Source organism: Trachurus japonicus, chromosome 13 (genome assembly GCF_045865225.1).
Source record: "Trachurus japonicus isolate A0001 chromosome 13, Traja_1.0".
Taxonomy (NCBI): Eukaryota; Metazoa; Chordata; class Actinopteri; order Carangiformes; family Carangidae; genus Trachurus; species Trachurus japonicus.
Genome location: NC_140919.1, coordinates 18544273 through 18561889, shown reverse-complemented (window position 1 = coordinate 18561889; position 17617 = coordinate 18544273). Strand labels below are relative to the sequence as shown.

General features: G+C 43.0%; 1 protein-coding gene across 5 annotated transcripts in view; it reads right to left on the bottom strand.

Moving 5' to 3' along the window:
• ets1 (ETS proto-oncogene 1, transcription factor) overlaps positions 1–16579 on the bottom strand; it is a 37398-nt gene extending 20819 nt beyond the window's left edge. For 2 of the 5 annotated variants that reach the window (XM_085795124.1, XM_085795125.1), the window contains exon 1: positions 2677–3037. In XM_085795124.1, coding sequence (XP_085651250.1) covers positions 2677–2743 — 67 coding nt within the window. In that variant the 5' untranslated portion in view covers positions 2744–3037. Of the gene's footprint in view, positions 1–2676; positions 3038–10722; positions 10871–14724; positions 14827–16242 lie in introns of those variants that run through there. The other 3 variants (XM_085795122.1, XM_085795121.1, XM_085795123.1) reach the window with 3 other exon arrangements.
• Between the last annotated feature and the right edge of the window lie 1038 nt (positions 16580–17617).

Genomic DNA, 17617 nt, shown 5'->3' with positions numbered 1-17617 from the left:
GAGCCTCCCCCTTGAGCTCCTTCGATGCCTCCATGCATGCCACCCAGCAGGCATGCTCACAAACATTCCTGTCACTCACTGAACCCTGACCTGACGAACACAGAAGGAAAGCAAAAGAGAGATGTCTCACTTCATCGCTAACAGACTTGTACTGTAAATGATTGACAGCTCTCTTGAGAATTAAATCCATACTTGACCAAAGAACGATGTTCTATGAATATGCTCTACCACTCAATAAGCAAGTCAGCCATGCAAGCGGGGGAGAAAAGAAAAAGAAAGAGGAGGCCCTTGACCCTCTTCATTTAACAATAGAAACACCTTCACTGTTGAGGAAAGCTCAACTCTGTCGAGCTGTCAGCTTTGTTATGGCTACATGATGCTGTCAATTATAACCTACCATGATCTGGGTTACATTCAAGAAAATGTGCTGTGTCAGGAACTGACTGCTACAAATAGAGGAATAAAAGCTTGGTGGAACGTTAGAACCCTTGTTTGGGTGCAACTCTGACCCTGGCAGTGTGTGAGCGCTTTGAAGGGAATTACCTCTTCTGGTGAGCATTAGAGAGACAGAGAGAGAGAGGGGGGGTGGGCTTTGGTTAAGCTGACACTGGCTGCACTTCCGTCGCAAAGGAAAACAAACAATATAGTAAGGTGGGCTGGGATTGAAACCACTTATGCCTGCTAGTGGGGTATGCACGTATACACGGTGTGTGGATGCAGGTGTCTGCAGAAAATGGTCTGTAGTTCCCACAATTCTATAGCTCTCTGTTTGCAAAGAGCCAAGCAGGGGGGCAACTACTTTCACAATCTGACTAATGCATTATGTCTTTGTACAAAACACTTATCTCGCCCAATCAGTTGTAAACAAATGGCCTGTCACAGTGCTTTACATGCATACACTGCAGAAGGACATGTATGTCTTACTTGAGTCTACAACTACATTTGTCATGCAAGCATGGTAATAGTAAGAAATGCACATAAATGCAAGTCCTGCATGTTTGTATGTGTGTGAGAGGTGGAAAAATTGTGTGTTTGTGTGAAGTTGTGAACTGCTCCTTGGCAGCCTCAACTTGACCCGAGTGCACCCAAGTGAGTGTAAGCAGGAGCAAGCATTGCGAAATGGTTTTGCAAGATAGCACTACGCTTTGGCAACTTAACTGCAACTGTCAGCAACTTTTTTTTCCTATGAGTTTGTGAGACGACGCATATATGAGAATCTATGCTCTGCAGGTATTGACATTGAGGAGAAGCTGGTTAATGTGGTGAGTCACAGTCCCTTAGTGGGTCGACACTAGCAATTAGTATCAAATTTCCATGATGCATCAATGCTGTTTTACTGCTCATTTACTGACAGACCCCATGCCACCTGAGCTGCCAAAGCACAGGGGGATTAGTAAATGTATAAAAAAAATGCAAATCATCCCTATGTACCACAATGTGAAACATGTGCCTGCGTAAAAACGAGAAGTGAAACCACACATAAGTTTTAAAACCCAACACAAACAAAGCTCACAGTTGCAGGCTTCCCCGACTGTGCCCTGGACAACCCCTGGAGCAAGCCAAGTCTTCCAGGCAGCAGGGTCACAGAGGCAAGCCTCAGCACTGCAGATTCATCACCTCAGTCTGTCTCTCCTTCCCTCTGGAAAGTCAGTTTCAACCACTAAGGAGGAGGACGAGGTGGAGAAGAAGGGAGGGATGGAGGCAGAGAGAGACAGTGGGGTTGGTGGGGAGGGGGGTAATTAGGCACCCTTGCTCGTCTTCCATGCCGGCTGGGCAGAATGCCCTGGCTGTCCTACTATGGCACAGAGTATATGGGTCAGAGGTGGATGCTTAGATGAGATATATATAGAGAGAGAGGAGATGGTGATAGATCCCTAGTGAGATCAAAGCAGGATAAAAGAGAGGGTGGGAGGGTGGGGGGTATCATTTGTACAACAAACCTACAAAGCCTATATCAATAGCCAATTTGAGCCAGAAACAGAATGTGACAAAACTGAACTTACATAAGGAGACATGGAGGAGCTGATGTGAAGAACTAATTAGCTGTAATTGGAGCATGATGTGTTCAAAACATGCAGTGTTTGAGAAGCTGTCAGCTACATGAAACAATATTAAAACAAACGAAATGTCACAATTTGATTAAACAATGTTGTTATATTGTGTGACATTTCATGTTGCCATCATAATATCATCAAGTCTAGTGTGATGAATAACAATAAATAAATAAATAAAAAAACTGGAGTCTTACAACTTTTTTTCATATCCAGGCACCTTGCCCTTAATGCTTCATGATAATTGCTTTAAGCAGAGAGAGTCTGGCTCACAGTAATAACAAAACTAAACGCACACACTCCAGACACACACACACACACACACACACACACACACACACACAGCTGAAGGAGAGTCTATTGCATGACTGTGGACCCTCAGGCGTGTATTTTTCCTCTCATAAGTGTTGCGTGTTGTCCGATATTAAGCAACCAGCAGCGTGTTCACACTGAAATGCCAGGACGTCATGTCCCTCTCATCGCATCCATGTACCGAGAATTAACCCTGAGGCTCCCATGAACACCAGCGAGCCAGCAGCCGGCTCTCATACATGAAGAACATCTAGGAGTATTGTTAGTCTCGTGTTAACTGTCAAAGCTCTGACAGAAGAGTTGTATTACTCACCGTCCATTTTTTCAGCCTTTATGATTGTTAACGTCGGTTTCATATCGACAGCTGCCGTCATGATCATCAGATCAGTGTGTCTTAATAACGCCGTGTCCCTCCTTTTCTTTTATTCTAACAGCTCCAAAAACACAATATAAGGGAAAATCTTCTCTTCCTTTGCGCGCCGGTCAATTCTACAAGCCGATGTTTCTTTTTTCCTTTCTTTCTTTTTTTCTTAAGCTTTTCCCTCACACCAAAAATCGTTTCTATAACTCCTAACTTATCTCTCTCTCTCTTCCTCTCTCTCTTCTTTCCCTCTCTCCCTCTCCGGCTACATGTACACACACTCCCTCTTTTCCTCGTTCTTTCTTACTCACTCACTCACACACTCACTCCTTCCTCTCTATCTCTGGCTATGGGCGTTGCATAGCAAAGAGCCGGAGCGCGTCGACAGCTGAAAGGGGCGTGTTTAAGGGGACTGACTTGCCAGTTGATTCACAATTCAATTACAATGCCCCCCCACCACCACCACCCCACCCATCCAAACACACACAGACACACGCACACACGCACTCACGCACGCACTCACTACTACCTCTACTCCTCTGTACCTCTGAGGACCCACTTGTACCAAGACCCGTTCACGTCATCAGGAGTTTACACGTTCCCGCAAATTACTCGCGTTTCACAGGGATGAAGCTGCTCTGTGGAGGCGTGCGAGCTGCTGAGAACTGTAGTAATCCTTAACCATATCACTGAGGGATAGTATACAAGGATGACAGCAAATGCCTCATTCACGAACTGCATCACAGCATCGTCCAAGCCAAGAAATACAACCACGTGTAAAAATTAAAAAAAAATGCCCAGTCTTACAGGAATTATACTGAAATGTTAGATAGTAAAAAAAAGGCAAAATAAATAAAGAGGGATAGAGACTAGAGTAGCCTATCTACCACAATTGAGCCACTATAGGAGCAGTATAGATACAGTATCTATAGATTATCAAAATATTTTAGAGTAATTAAGAGAATGGTCTATGTTTGGAGGTGGTTTTAGATCTATGGCTTAGATGTAGTTTGTGTGAAGAACCATCACCCATGTCAGCTAAAAGAAGAGCCTGTGGGACTGTGTCTGCCCCATATTCTGCAGAACCAGGCTTCCTCATAACTTGTAACTCACCCTCATAAACACCTCCGAGTATTTCCTGTTCACCTTGTCTTGATCAATAAAAACTTCCATGTCTTTTTTTTTTCTTTACACAGCAGCATCAGCTATTAGCAAAGTTGTTGTTAAAGATCCTAGGTACAAAGATAGTTTAGTTGGACAGATAGTAACATCAATCAAACTGTGTGTCATCAAAAGCGGCAACAATAAGACGTTTTTGCCTGTTCCAATTCCCTGGTACCGTTGCTTTTATATTTATTTTTTATAGTGCTTTCTTTTCACAATAATCAAGCCCAGTGACCATGCCTTGGTGAAAATTGAATCAAGAATTTGTTCTGCCACTGGAAAAGAACAAAGAACTCAGCAAGATTGGGCTTTTCAGCCACAGTGAGGCTCCACTCTGAGCAAACCACATCCATTAGGGAACACCTCCCATGGCAACAGAAATAGTAATGACAGATTATAATAGTAATTCTCACACAAGTTCCACTGGAATCTACTGCACTGAAAAGAAAAGAAAAGAAAAAAGGTCGGAAAATAGAGCTCCAGCTAGGAGAAGTATAGACTTACGCTAACACAAATTCTATATTAATTTCTTCTTTTATTCATTAATGACACAATGAAGCCCATGGTCGTTTCCTTCAAAGCATCAACCCTCTCTTTTTCCATATGTCCGACCTCGACTCGAGCAACCTTGTTAGGGTGAGTCATATGGCGCAACCTATGATGCACATCAATATGATACTTCTGCATGTACTGTACTCATGTATTTCTAAATGGGATGATCTGGATGGAGGCTGGGGAGCCAGGGATATTGATCACACATGGATTTTTAAACCGGTGGTACTTCACTGGCTCCATTAGCAGCCCTGGATCAGGTTTCATTGGCCTGATAGGAGCCTCGTCTGGGAAGAGTGCTAGTGGGTTCTGCGGTGAGAGGAGCTGCCTCACCCGGGGCAAAGTAGTGGGGGTGATGGAGGAGAAGAACAGAGGGAGGGGGGCAGTACCTCTCACTTCATCTCAGTCAGTCAGTCTCTCACTCTCTCTGACTGGACCTCTTTGTTTTCTGTTAATGAACTCCCTCGTATCTGTTCTTAAAAGGCCAGCCCGGGTCCTTTTGTGCCTAAGGGCAGCCATTAGGGGTTTAATGGTGTTGCTGACTAATATCTGAGCTGGCGTCACTGTAACCCATTTCAACTTGGTTTTTCTTCTTTCTGTCTTCTCGACTTTACATCAGAAATGTCTCCGTCCTACACTGTCAGAAAGCATATCTCATGTTAAAACAAAACTGCATCTTTATAGACTGTAGGCTACTTGGAAAATCTGCAATGTAATGCAAACAAGCAGCAACAAAGTTATTGCAAAACACATTGTTGCTTTAAATTCCTGTTGCCAGGGAACATCTGAGTACATCTCTGTGTCTCAGCATAGTACAGCATGTTACTTATTCGTCTCTCAGAGCAATGACCATTTCAATTGCCCTCAGACAGCCTGGTGTACAGTGACCCTGAAGACAAACACGTTTTATGAACAGCAAGCTCAAATAGTTCCCATGAAACAGAAGAAGAAAAAAGAAATGTTAACTACTAAACATTCAGTTTATCTTGAGAGAGATCTCTGTGTCAAGTGCTGTGTCAAAGTTTTGCACAATACAAACCCAAAAAAAGAACTATTGTTGAAACAAATTGTGTCATTTTCCTCTGAGAGGGCGGGATTGTTAATTGTCTCACTCTCATAAAACAACCAGCCGACATACATGAACCAGTACGCTCGAAGACACATGTCTCAGATCAAACAAGTTTTGGTTTCAGTGTCTCTTTTTTTCTTCACCTGGCAAATGCTGTTGCCATGGTTTTGACAGTTAGCTGGCTTCACTCATTTGCGTTTCAGTCTAGCACCCCTAGCTAAAGCAGCTCTCTCACTCTCTCTCTCCTTGCTGCTCTCTCGTGCTCGCTGTCTGTCTCTCGCTGGCACATCTGTGCTGTCTGCTTGTCTATAATCCTCAGATGTAACCGTCACACCTGCTACTTTTCACAGAGTTAACTGAAAGGTTATTCGATTCAGAGCAATCCATACAGCTGTCAAGAGATATTTTGTCTTTGATGTCAGTGCCCTCGCAGCGTCACAGGAGTTTTGGTTGGCTTTAAGTATTTAGATTTCGACACATTATTTTTTACATTTACAAACATTCAATCTGAGATGATCAAAGCCTAAAACATCTCAGACAATGGATACGGCCCTGAAGGCTCGGTATGTCGTGTGAATAGACAGCGTTTAGCATGTAATCAATCAGTCACTCATTTACAGGCACTCAAGCAGACACACAGATGGGTGACGGACACGCACACACTTCCACACATACACAGAGAAAGAGAGAGAGAGAGAGCAGACAGTGAAACAGTAAAACAGTAGGGTCCTTGTGGCCTCTGTCTAGTAGCTCAGTCTCAGCTCTATCTGTGGTGGATGCTGTCTGAAGGTGCCACAGGCTGGATGCACTCCTGCTGAGATCAGAGGGTTAGCTGGGACATGAGCGGTCTATCCCTGAGTGTGTGTGTGTGTGTGTGTGTGTCTGTGTGTGTGTTCATGCACATGTACATGTCTCTCTTGCACCTCACATTCCAAAGAGTGTATTTGTGTGTGTGAAAGTGCGTGTGTCTCTGTATGTGTATGTGTGTGTGCACGCACACGCTCTACTAAATTGTGTGCTTATAAGTGCACTGGGAAAGTAGCAGGGCCTCCCTGAACAAAGGCTCAGCTCTTTTCTGAACAATTAGCTTCGCTAAAAAGGACATCTCTTCCTCCATTAGCGGCACCACGTGCCCCCCATCACTCCATTGTGCAGATAATTCAATTATCCCCACCCCCCTCCGAGTCTCTTTGCCTCCCAGACCTCCCTCTCCTCGTCTTGCCCTCCCTCCTCTCTGTTACCACCACGGTCTCAGATAAAGCTCCACTAGCCCTCACAGCAGAAGAGCGAATACATCAGTCTGTGGATTTAATTTATTTCTCATTCAATAAATGAAGGTTGTACATTGTAGTAAGTAGCAGCAGTCAAAGGAATGGTATTCTCTGAAAAGATAGTGATCCGTGCTATGAAAATAGAGTTGCTGATTTGTGGCAAATGATATATATACACTCTTAATATGGAGTGAATATAGGAAAGAATTGAACTTTAACTACTACACGATTACAACTTGAGTCGACTATGAGGCAGTATTGCAACACAGTGGGAGGTATTCACTCTTATTGTTACCGGTGTACACTCATTATAGTTAACAGTCTGTGAATATTGCTAAATTCACAATATAAACATAAAAACAATGGGTGGTCTCTCTCAGGATTCATTAAAGCACCACCTTTCCTGATGAGTTGGCATCTGTTGCATCATGCGCCGTCAGTGATTGCATGTGTTTCAAGAACTGCGTGTTCTCCAACTGAAGAGGTTTGTAATTAGTCACTGCGCTATCAAGAGGAACTTAGCACACTCCTACTTCCTAGAAATAAAACTTGTAGAGAGATGGGAAAGGGATCTTTAAAAAGAAACATATTTGAAAATGCCAACAGGAAGTAAAAGTGGTCATTCTTCAAGAGGGGAAATAGTCAGTTGCTTTTAGTAAAGGAAAAATACTGAGACATGTCTTAAGGTCAACAGAATCTATTTGGAAAAATACTCACATAAAAGGCTTATCAAAGGGATATTACAGTCACAAGAAATGATTCTTTGAGATGGATTCTTCTGAGTTCAGCAAAGCACGACACTGAGTTATGGGCCAGAAATTCCAGAGGGACTCCACTGTGAACTGATTGCATTGAATAATGCAACCAGTTCAGTTTAGTGGAAACTCACTAAAATGTTTCTACATTTCTGAAAAGTTTCTAAAAATACTTAAGGACTAGAAATAAACAGTGTGATAGTAACACATTATCTCTTTCCTCTGTTTACTGGCCAACACCTCTGTCCTCAGAGCTATCATCACACCATGCAGTTCAACCCAAGGGCCATGGCAGCAGCGTAGCCCATTCCTCCACAGTTGTCTGTTGCTTTTCCGTGTTTCCACTCTTGTTTTGTTTTATTGTTGGAGGGGGAAGTGTGCGCCGGCCTGATTAGCATCACTGTTTCCTCCTTTCCCATAACCCCCCAGACCCCCGCAGGCTGCCTGTTTACTTTTAGAAATAAAAAATGGGCCTGCGCCCGTGAGGACGTGCCCCTCATCAGAGACGAAGTCCCCCCACCCCTCCGCCCAATTCTCCAAATCTCAGATCCTCCTCCCCCTGCCCTCGTCTCCTCTCCTCCCATCAACGCCAGTCCCAGCTCTGTGACTTATCCCTCTCCTTATCCGTCCTCTCTCCTCAAACTGTATTCCGCCCACTCTCCTCTGCTTTCCACCCCGTTCCCCTCCTCTTCCAACTGTCCAGCTGTCAAATCACATCAAATAAAACACAGGCCAATGGTCCCTGAGTGCCAGATCACAGCTGTGTCTGTGTGTACTAAATGGGAGTGCATGTTTAAATGTACAGTGAACCCACGAGTGCCTGGGAGTGGATGTGCATATGTGTGTGTGTGTGTGTGTGTGTGTGTGTGTGTGTGTGTGTGTGTGTGTGTGTGTGTGTGTGTGTGTGTGTGCTTTACTGAATGGGAGGATGCTGTAATACAATACACACCAGAGTGCAGGGTGTGAATTTAATGAATGAATATGCGGAGTGTGCATCACTGCAGGATGTTGGTGGAGTGTGTATGCATGTATTTGATACTGTATCTGTGCCTGGATTTCCATGAGATCACACAGAAATACACACTCACTCCATTTCTTTCTCACGCACACACACACATACACACAGACACATAGTGAATTTCCACAATGGGAGTTTACAACCAGCCCTGTGGTTCGAGTGTTGGATAGTGAAGAGTAGAGCTGGGTTAGTGTAAACACCACCATGGCATGGCTGTTGTCAGGAAGCAGTGTGTGTGACATTGGGCTCTGGGCCAAACATGCAATGGTCCCGTTACATCCAACATCCCCACCTCACATCTGCTCTGTGCTCTTTCTTTCTCACCTAGTACATTTCATTTTAACAACAACCAATCCATTCTCAAAGAAAAAGAAGTGACTTTGGCTGTAAAATCCTCTGTAATGTAACCAATTTAAAAGTTAAATAAATATATCATTGTATATATCTAAGACAGTGGGTGTATAGTAGATTGTGAGATTGTCAGGGATGCTGTCAACGTAGGACTTACCTGTGGTGCTTCAAAAAGTCCCTGATATATTTTACCTTGTAACAGTAACTTAGTGTATCTTCATCATAGTGAAGGTTGAGGTTGATTAAATAAATAAAACATTAGTTTACCGTTGGTGAGAAAAAAACAAAACCAAAAAAAAACATGATCATAATTAAACACTGGTGAAACCTCAGGTCAAAAACCTGACTATAACTTTTGAAGTCAAGATCTCCACGGTGACAAATCAACTACACAGCAGGAGGATGATACCGACATAGTCTGTATTTCCATTTCTAATTATATACTAATTGAATATGAGTGGACTGAAAACTCGAGTGTAAAATATTCAAGGGACGACGGTGTTGCAGTTGGAGAGAAATGAGTCAAAGCAACGGCTGCAGAGCGTAGAGAATGTGTCAGAGGTTACTGGGCTGCTTTTGAGGTTAGCAAAGACTCATAACACCATATGCTGGTAGCACAAATCCTTGTATTTATCACACAACGAACAGGAGCTGAATGACTTTAACAACATCTCCAGGTGGCTCAGATGTTCTTAGACCTGTGGTCTGCATCGTGTAGGATTTAGGGGGGGAGAAAAAAAGAGGAAGAAAAAAAAAAAGGAAGGTCAATGCTCGGTCATTTTTTTCCACTCTGCAATGTTTATGTCAACGGTTTAGCATTGGGAGCAATGAAGTGAGGGGTCCGAAGGAGTGTGTCTCTGGCAACAAACATCAGCAAATCCCATCAAATCCTAACTCCCTCTCCCTCTCTCTCTCTCACACACACACACACACACACACATACATATGCACACTCAGACCCCTCCACCTCTCTAGAGACCAAACCAGAGGCTTGGGAAAAAGATGGCCGCCCTTTGGCCCCCTGTCTTGCCCCCTGCATCCAGCTCAGGGAGGTGACGGAAGAAAGCCTGTGCCCCTCAGCACCCCTACCCTACTCCCGTGGCGTGCGTCCCAGTCCACCAGCATCAATCACTTTTGAGGACAAGAAGAGGCCAGAGTCAAGCACAGGCAAATGCACTGAAAGGAATTTTCCAGTTTAGAATAAAACTTCTATTTGAAAAAACAAGGAGTGAAAAAAAAATAGAAGAAAAGGTTTAGAAGGAGAAAAACGCAGGGCATTTGGTTGTCCCCAGAAGTGGAGTGGAGTAGAGAAAAGAAAACGAGAGGGAGGTGTCTGGTAAAGGCATTGCCCTCGGGGTCAGCATCACCAACATCCCTTGTGCAGCACACTCAGAGCAACAGGCCAAGCTGAGACTCCGTGTGTGTGTGTGTGTGTGTGTGTTCATAAACAACTAAATAAGGGAGTTTGAACGTGTGTGTCAAGATTGCAGACATGAACGCTAGAGTGTGACTGATTGTCCATTGAGCATTCCTGACTCTTTTGTTTGCTCTAAGTTGTTAGTCCACAATGACACAGCAACTATTTTTGTCCATTGTACATTGAACCTTATATAGTAAAACTGAAAGGAGAAGGTTCGTTTTACAGAAGGAGCTATTTCATAGGAATAATAGAAAAATTTGAATCAGAAAAATAATTACATTGCAAAATATTATCAAATCAACTACAGGTCTTAATCAAACACCAACAAATACAGGTTACATAGCTCAATATGGCTTTTGCCACTTCTGTCACTCTCTCATACCAGGTCCAGTTCTTACCAGTAGGGCACATGTCGTGTCCGTTGGGCACCTCCTGCAGGGGTATATCCTGGGGGTAAAGGGGCTGTGATGGGTAGTACTGCTGCTGGGGGTGAACCACACCTGGGAGCTGGGACTGAGGGCCCAATGCAACCCCTCCACTCTGCCTCTGGAGATAAATGACACACAGTATATGGTTTAGCCAGAAATGAAGTGAGCATGATTTTCCTGTGGTTTGCTTTTATTTAGATGTGAAACAAACACAACTTAGCTCAGAAACTGAAACAAATAAATACATAAATACTCGGATGGCATTCTGTTATTTTATAAACATTTTGTAAATCCCTTGCCCGTGTTTTCAGTGGAATTTAAGCAGTGTTGAATTCCAAATAATAAAAATCGCCATGAAACATGAATTTATGAATTACTGGAGGGATAGTGCAACTTGTCACTGATTTACTGTTCTCAAACGAAATCAACGTGTGTTTTCATGTAACTTATAACTTTGGCCAAACTTTTATTTCTTAACTAATGAAAAACACTTATTTGTCTGCCTGGGGATGTAGTGAAAGATTAAGCTGAAAACAGCTGATCAAACTATCCAGTGGCTTTGGCCGACAGTGCAACCTTGGATTCTGAAAACAATTTTTTTTTTCATTGTTTTCCCTCACAGATAACCCCTCGCGGCTAAATTTGACTCATTCAGTTTATCTTTGCAGTGTTGTTTTATCCTGCTTATCACAGCGCTGTTCACGTAAGAGGTTGCACCGAGGGGGGGAAGTCTGAAGTCAGCACTTGACAGGCGAGCCAGAGGAGATATGAAATTCTATGTGGATACAAGAGATAGTCGGGGAGAAGATAGCCACTTGGCCATTTATAGCATATCAAAATCTTCATTTCACAACAAACAGAAACCTCAATAGATATTGTTGGGTGTTTCAGTTTGAAGCTGATGTGAACGAGGGACTGACGTTTTTCTCACACGACCTTGCCTAACCACATACAGTTGGCTCTCTTCAACATGCCACGAGCTTACAAAGCATGTCTACATTATTTTGAATATGAATTTGAGGTGTTGGAGCAATGCGTTCTCCCTATTCAGCACATAATCTGCCGTCAGAGTTATGCTTATTTCACAAAAGTCTCTCAGTCATGTGTCAATCAACGTGCTGGGGACAAAAAGCAATGCTGTAGTTCGTCTTGCCAATGCAGTCACCACAGAGAGGTACTGTCCTATATGTTATACGTTCGTCGTTTCTGTAACTGTCAGACTGGCTGACAGAGTGACTGCCGATCTGATAAGCTGCCCCCGTTTAAGCACAGCAGCATTTATCAGCACCCGGCCAGCTTTATAGATGGCTAACGTGACCGGAGGATCAGGGAGGCCAGTTTATGAGGCTCTTTAGAGCTCATGCGTGGGACGCTGCCGTCTCCTATCAGGCCGGTCAGCGAGGGAGGGAAAGTTAGATAGCCATGGAAGGAGTCACATCAGTCAGGGTGATTTATGGATTAGACAGGTAGACTGACATAGATAAGCGCAGAGATAACATCCACACCATAATATTCTTTGATCAGTTCACATATAGAATAACTTTGAATGCAGAGGTCAGGCTGTGAATCAGAAAGTGAAGTCTTGTTTGTCTTTTACCAGCTGAACACTATACATACTTCCCGTGCTGTACTCTTTCATGTGTATCTTGATATTTGCAGTATAAGTTGTCCTACAGTATGTTTTTGTCATACCAGAGGAAAAAAAGAAAAAGAACAACACAGACACCAACATAACCATGGTCTGAATCATGGCTACAGCTATATTACCATTAATAGAGAATGGACTACATCACTATATACATTGATATTTGCAGTAAGTCAACATCTGGATGGAACAAACCCTGCAAGAGTTTTTCACTCCTGTGAGGTCTGACTAAACTGGCACATGACTGCTCATAATCCACAGCACTTTCATGCAAATTCAAAGATCTGACAGATTCAAATGGAGAATGGGCCAAAGCATTTTCTACTGTTTCGATATACTATAAGTAGGTCAGTGCATTTGATGCTGTACCTCCTGTCTAAAACATTTACAGCCTGTATTAAAACTCCTGTGCTGTCAAAGTGGATGCATGTTCATTAACATTTTTGCCACCTTCCTGTTAACCCACTGAGTAACTATATATAGAAAGGAACATATTTTTGAAATCAGTGTGTTTTGCAATATGGGAACATGAAACTCACATGGGGGAAAAAAAAGAAAAAACGCCTGAAATTTCCCAGTGTTGTAAGGAACCATTTTGATTCAACATTAGTGCTCTACTTTTCTTATGCAGGTTATTCTTACCTCATGGTTATGTACGCACACATTTGTGCGTTAATTCATTCATTGTCTTGTCTATCTGCCCCCTAGTGGTTCATGGGGGGAACTGGTCTGCTTTTAGTGTGCCTGGCTGTTGTGCAAGATGGCAAGACACCTCAAAACGATTTACTTTAGCAATGACAAGTTTAGATATCTTATAAAACTAGTGCCATTTACTGTGTAGTGCACCACTGCAGATACCTAATGCAATTCTAGTTGACAGTCCAAATACCCCCCCTCCTCCATCAAAAAAAAAAAACTTAAAATTGATACTAAGAAAACTTCTTCTGCTATCAATCCAATGATGCAATACGGTGCATTTTATAGATGCAAAAGTTACATCCGTGAGCTTCTACATCTGTCAGAGATGATGCAATAGGGCGGCGATTCAGAAAATTGATTCAAGCGATTCCAAAGCCGCATAAGGAGAAGTGGAGAGTTTCCTCCATATGTTACATGTACTACAGCAGAGAAGCCTCACGTTGCTCTCCAGTTTCTTTTTCTGTTTTTAGGGAAATTGAGATCACCTGTGCAGTAAAGGGAGGAACTTATGGAGTTTTAAAGCAAGTTATCTGCTCGGGACCTCAAAACCAGGGAGTCTCAACTGCCCTGGTTTCTCTCCTCTCTTCTCTGTATGGGCTCGCTGTAAAGCATTAAGGACAATGACTGAGGTGTAAACATAAGAAATAAAACACATCAGGCCCATTGCTTTTTTTGCTGGTAATTCATGTAAATACAAGAGAAGATAGACCCACCGAGGTGACCCGGGTTCACCCTTTGACCAAGTCTGTCCTAGTATACAGTTGTCTCAATTTCAAAGGCAAGCCCCACCACCTGAGCCAATTAGGACACAGGGAGCTGTATTCTTCTATGTTTTCTATCAGGCCAGGGTGGGGTGGCCATTTGCATATAACCTCAGTCTCTTATCCTAATGTGCCAGCGCTCTGCATACAAATGGAGGCATTTATTTTGCCGCTCCTTGGCCTTCACCCTTCAAATGCTCTCCTGACAGGAATCCCAATGTTCCCAACTACCGCTGTCTCTGACTCTGTATTCAGCGCTTTCATTTGGAGAGCATTTAGAAACCTTGGTGTTCTTGCAAACAGACTGCTGCAAAGCGCTGTGCAGGTGGCCCTTCGCGGAGAACACTGTTATTCAGTCGTTATAGTCTGACACCGTTTGATTGGTTTTGTGGCAAAGCTGGACGTCTCCAGGTCGCAATATTTACAATATTACTTGCTAAAGAGAAGTGCGTTTTGGCGGTAACTGGTTGTGCAAGAGAAAGAGGATCATACTGTAAGGGCGATTTCACAGTCTTGTAGAAAATCATCTTGTTCAACAGTTCTGTTTCCCAACTTTTGACGAGATCACGACGAACACCATGTACAGATGGAGAGACACTGCAGCTAAACAGGAAAAATGTTCAGATATAGTGTGTTCCTGTGGGGTGATGGAATCCAGAGTTGTGAACACACACACACACACACACACACACACACACACACACACAGGAGCACACCATTCATATTCTCCTGCACACATTCCTACACTGCCATGTGCCTGAGCAGCTACACACACACACAAATGCTCATTCCCTCACACTCCTGTGGCTGTGTGGTAGGTAGCTGAGGCAGCCTTAACACGGAGGTAATTTACGAGGGAGGTCTTACCATTGCGCCCAGACGGTCACAGGGGTGAAGGGCCGGGTAGGAAGAAACTGGATCCATGTAGTAACTCATCATGGACGCTGTGGACAGGAGAAGCAGGGCCTGCTGGAGGGATCAACACACAAACAGATGAGGTGGGGCGGAGCGACCTATCTATCACACACTGTTTACACATAGTGTGCTGCAAGTGTGTGGCATATGCTACGTGTGTGTGTAGGCGTATGCATTTCTGTGTGTTTATGTAGGTGCGTGAGAGAGGTGGAAGAGATGGTGGGAGAGGGAAGGGGGTCAAAAAAAAGGAGTGAGAAATTTGAGCCCTGCTTCAATAACCTGCAACATCAGCTGCCTAGTTTTAGAGGGAAAAAAGTGGTGCCCTGTTTAAGAAAAAACATTTTCAAAAATGTTTGTTAACCCAGCCAACTTTTGTCTGGTTTAAGTTTTTTGATGTATTTATGTACTAAAGATTTACAGTGTTAAAAGATAAAGCAAATCCATTCATCCAGAAGCTTGCCAACCTCACATTTCCATCACTTCTCCCTCACCATCTCCCTCCCTTCTCCACATGCAAAACTGCCTCCTCCTCCTCTCATCTGCCTCACCTCTTCCTCCTCCTCTTCTTCTCCTTCCTCTTCCTCTCCTTCCTCCCCTCCTACACACTTTGCTTATCACTTAACATTGTTTACTCTGAGCAGCATCAACAAAAAGGAGACTTGAAACTGAGCTGAAGCATTGCATTAGAGGAGGAGTGGTGTGTAGCTATATGGGCAGTGGCAGGTCCCATCTTCCTCACATTCATATGTTAAGCGATTTGGAATAACTAGTCTGTGGCAGCTGCTGATAGACTGAGGGGAAGATGTGCAAAGTGTTCAATGCTTGCAGATGTTCACCAAAAAAGACTCACATGCTCTTTTCTGAGGGAAAAAAAAGTGCCCATACACAAACTGAATAACATGCAAATCAGTTCAATTATTCAGATCATACACTATACCTTTAGGTTTTGGTGGCATAACAAACAATAAATCAATTCTAAATAAAAATGAGCAAAATCATTCGTATAGCCCTTATTATGCATTTTGTGATTAATAGATATGATAAATACATCCTCTTTTTGCATGGTTTACTTTGAGTGAGGAAGTTTAAAGCCCACACAGTGGTGAAAACTGAACTATCTTGATATAAAGTTCGTTTTCAAAACAGACAAATATGTGCATGCAACTTTTTTTCTCGTTTAAACCCTTTGAACGCTGCTTTAAGGTCGGAAAAATGAACAAAAACAAACCAGATCGAAAATAGCGCATCTTTCTCTTTTTTTTTTCTTTTTCTTTTTTTTTTTTTTTCAAAAAAAGGCGCTGCGAGAATTCCTGACGGGGAAAAAACAGAAACTTTAAAGCCAGCACTTTCTCCCCCCTCTGTGCATCAAAGGAACACCGACACCAGCACACAATCTCTCAATCGATCATTGATTTTGTAGTTGTTGTTTTTTAAAATAGAAAAAATATATATGATAAACTTTGCACTTACCGATTTGCTGCGGTGTGAGAAGTTTCCTGTGTAGTGGAAGCGCTGGGCAGCTGAGTGTGACAGCTGAGCGGCGGACTCTGCAGAGATGCTGTACCTGCTCACAGCGAGTCCCACAGAGAGGAAGGAATATTATGCACACTCCTAGTCCCTCCCTCAATCGCACGGTGATCCTCTCCAAATCCTATTTTTCCTCCGCATGTAGTCTTTGGACTTCACATGCAGCTGTGGTTCACATGCAGCCGCAGCACAGGTGTGAACTTGCAGAGTCTGTGGTGGTCAGTAATGGGTTTGGTTGGACACAACTTTTCCTGTACTTACATTTTACATTACTGAGATACTCAAAAAAACAAAACAAAAAAAACAAAAACGTATATATTGAGGGTCAAGTATATTTATCCAATGGAAATTCAGCTATCAAGTTTCAATGTAAACCATGAAGCCATTAAGGCAACAACTGATGTGTCATTTCTGATTAGATCACCCTTCTTAAAATAATCCAGAGCCATTTTATCTCATTACTTTGTATAATGCTTTGTTAAAATTATCTATTTAAGCTAAATTGGTTGAAGTTTGTTTATTTGTTAGTTTGTTTTCCTTCAGACAAAGTCTGAGTGGGAAAAAATAACAGGAAAGGGGGAGGAAAACATCACATGGAGACGGTTGTGATGACAATGACAATAGCCGATCTTCCTGTGATGCTGTCATCTGGAAAAAAAAATCAGTGTGTCTGTACGTGTGTCAGATCAGGCAGTGGTTTATTTAAAGCACCACTATGTGAAAACCAAAAAAACAGATACATTTCAATCAAAGCTTTGTGTTTAAAATGACTTGTAGGTCTATGCATTGTATGCTATCTGCTTCTTGCATTGTCCTGCGTGGTGAAGCCCCTGAAGTTGAACCATTTCAGGAACTGTAGCTGTCAAATCAATTTGTCTCAGGAGTTGCCAGAATGCACCTGAGCAGCATCTGCCTCCTGAGAATTTATTCACTGTACATCACTGACTATCATATCACCCCCCCCACCCCCCACCACCACCACCACCACCACCTCCTGCCCCCTAACTCCAACCAACAGAGCCAGTGCATGTGGGACACTGATTAAAGCTGTGACAGAAACGATGACCACTCTTCTGCGAAATGAGAAGTTTCCTCTGAGTACGATGCAAGATCTACATCCAGCCGCTCTGATAGGGTTTAGTGATAACCAGGTAAGAGTGTCAAGGTTTATCTGTTTGCTTATTTATCGCTTTATTTGTTTATTTATTTCCACGGTGCAAAGCTCGCAAGCTTTCTGCTGCATTGCTACCTAACAGCATAGAGCTCTCTCTCTCTCTCTCTCTATCAGCTTAACACTCAACACTTGCGAGTCATCTGA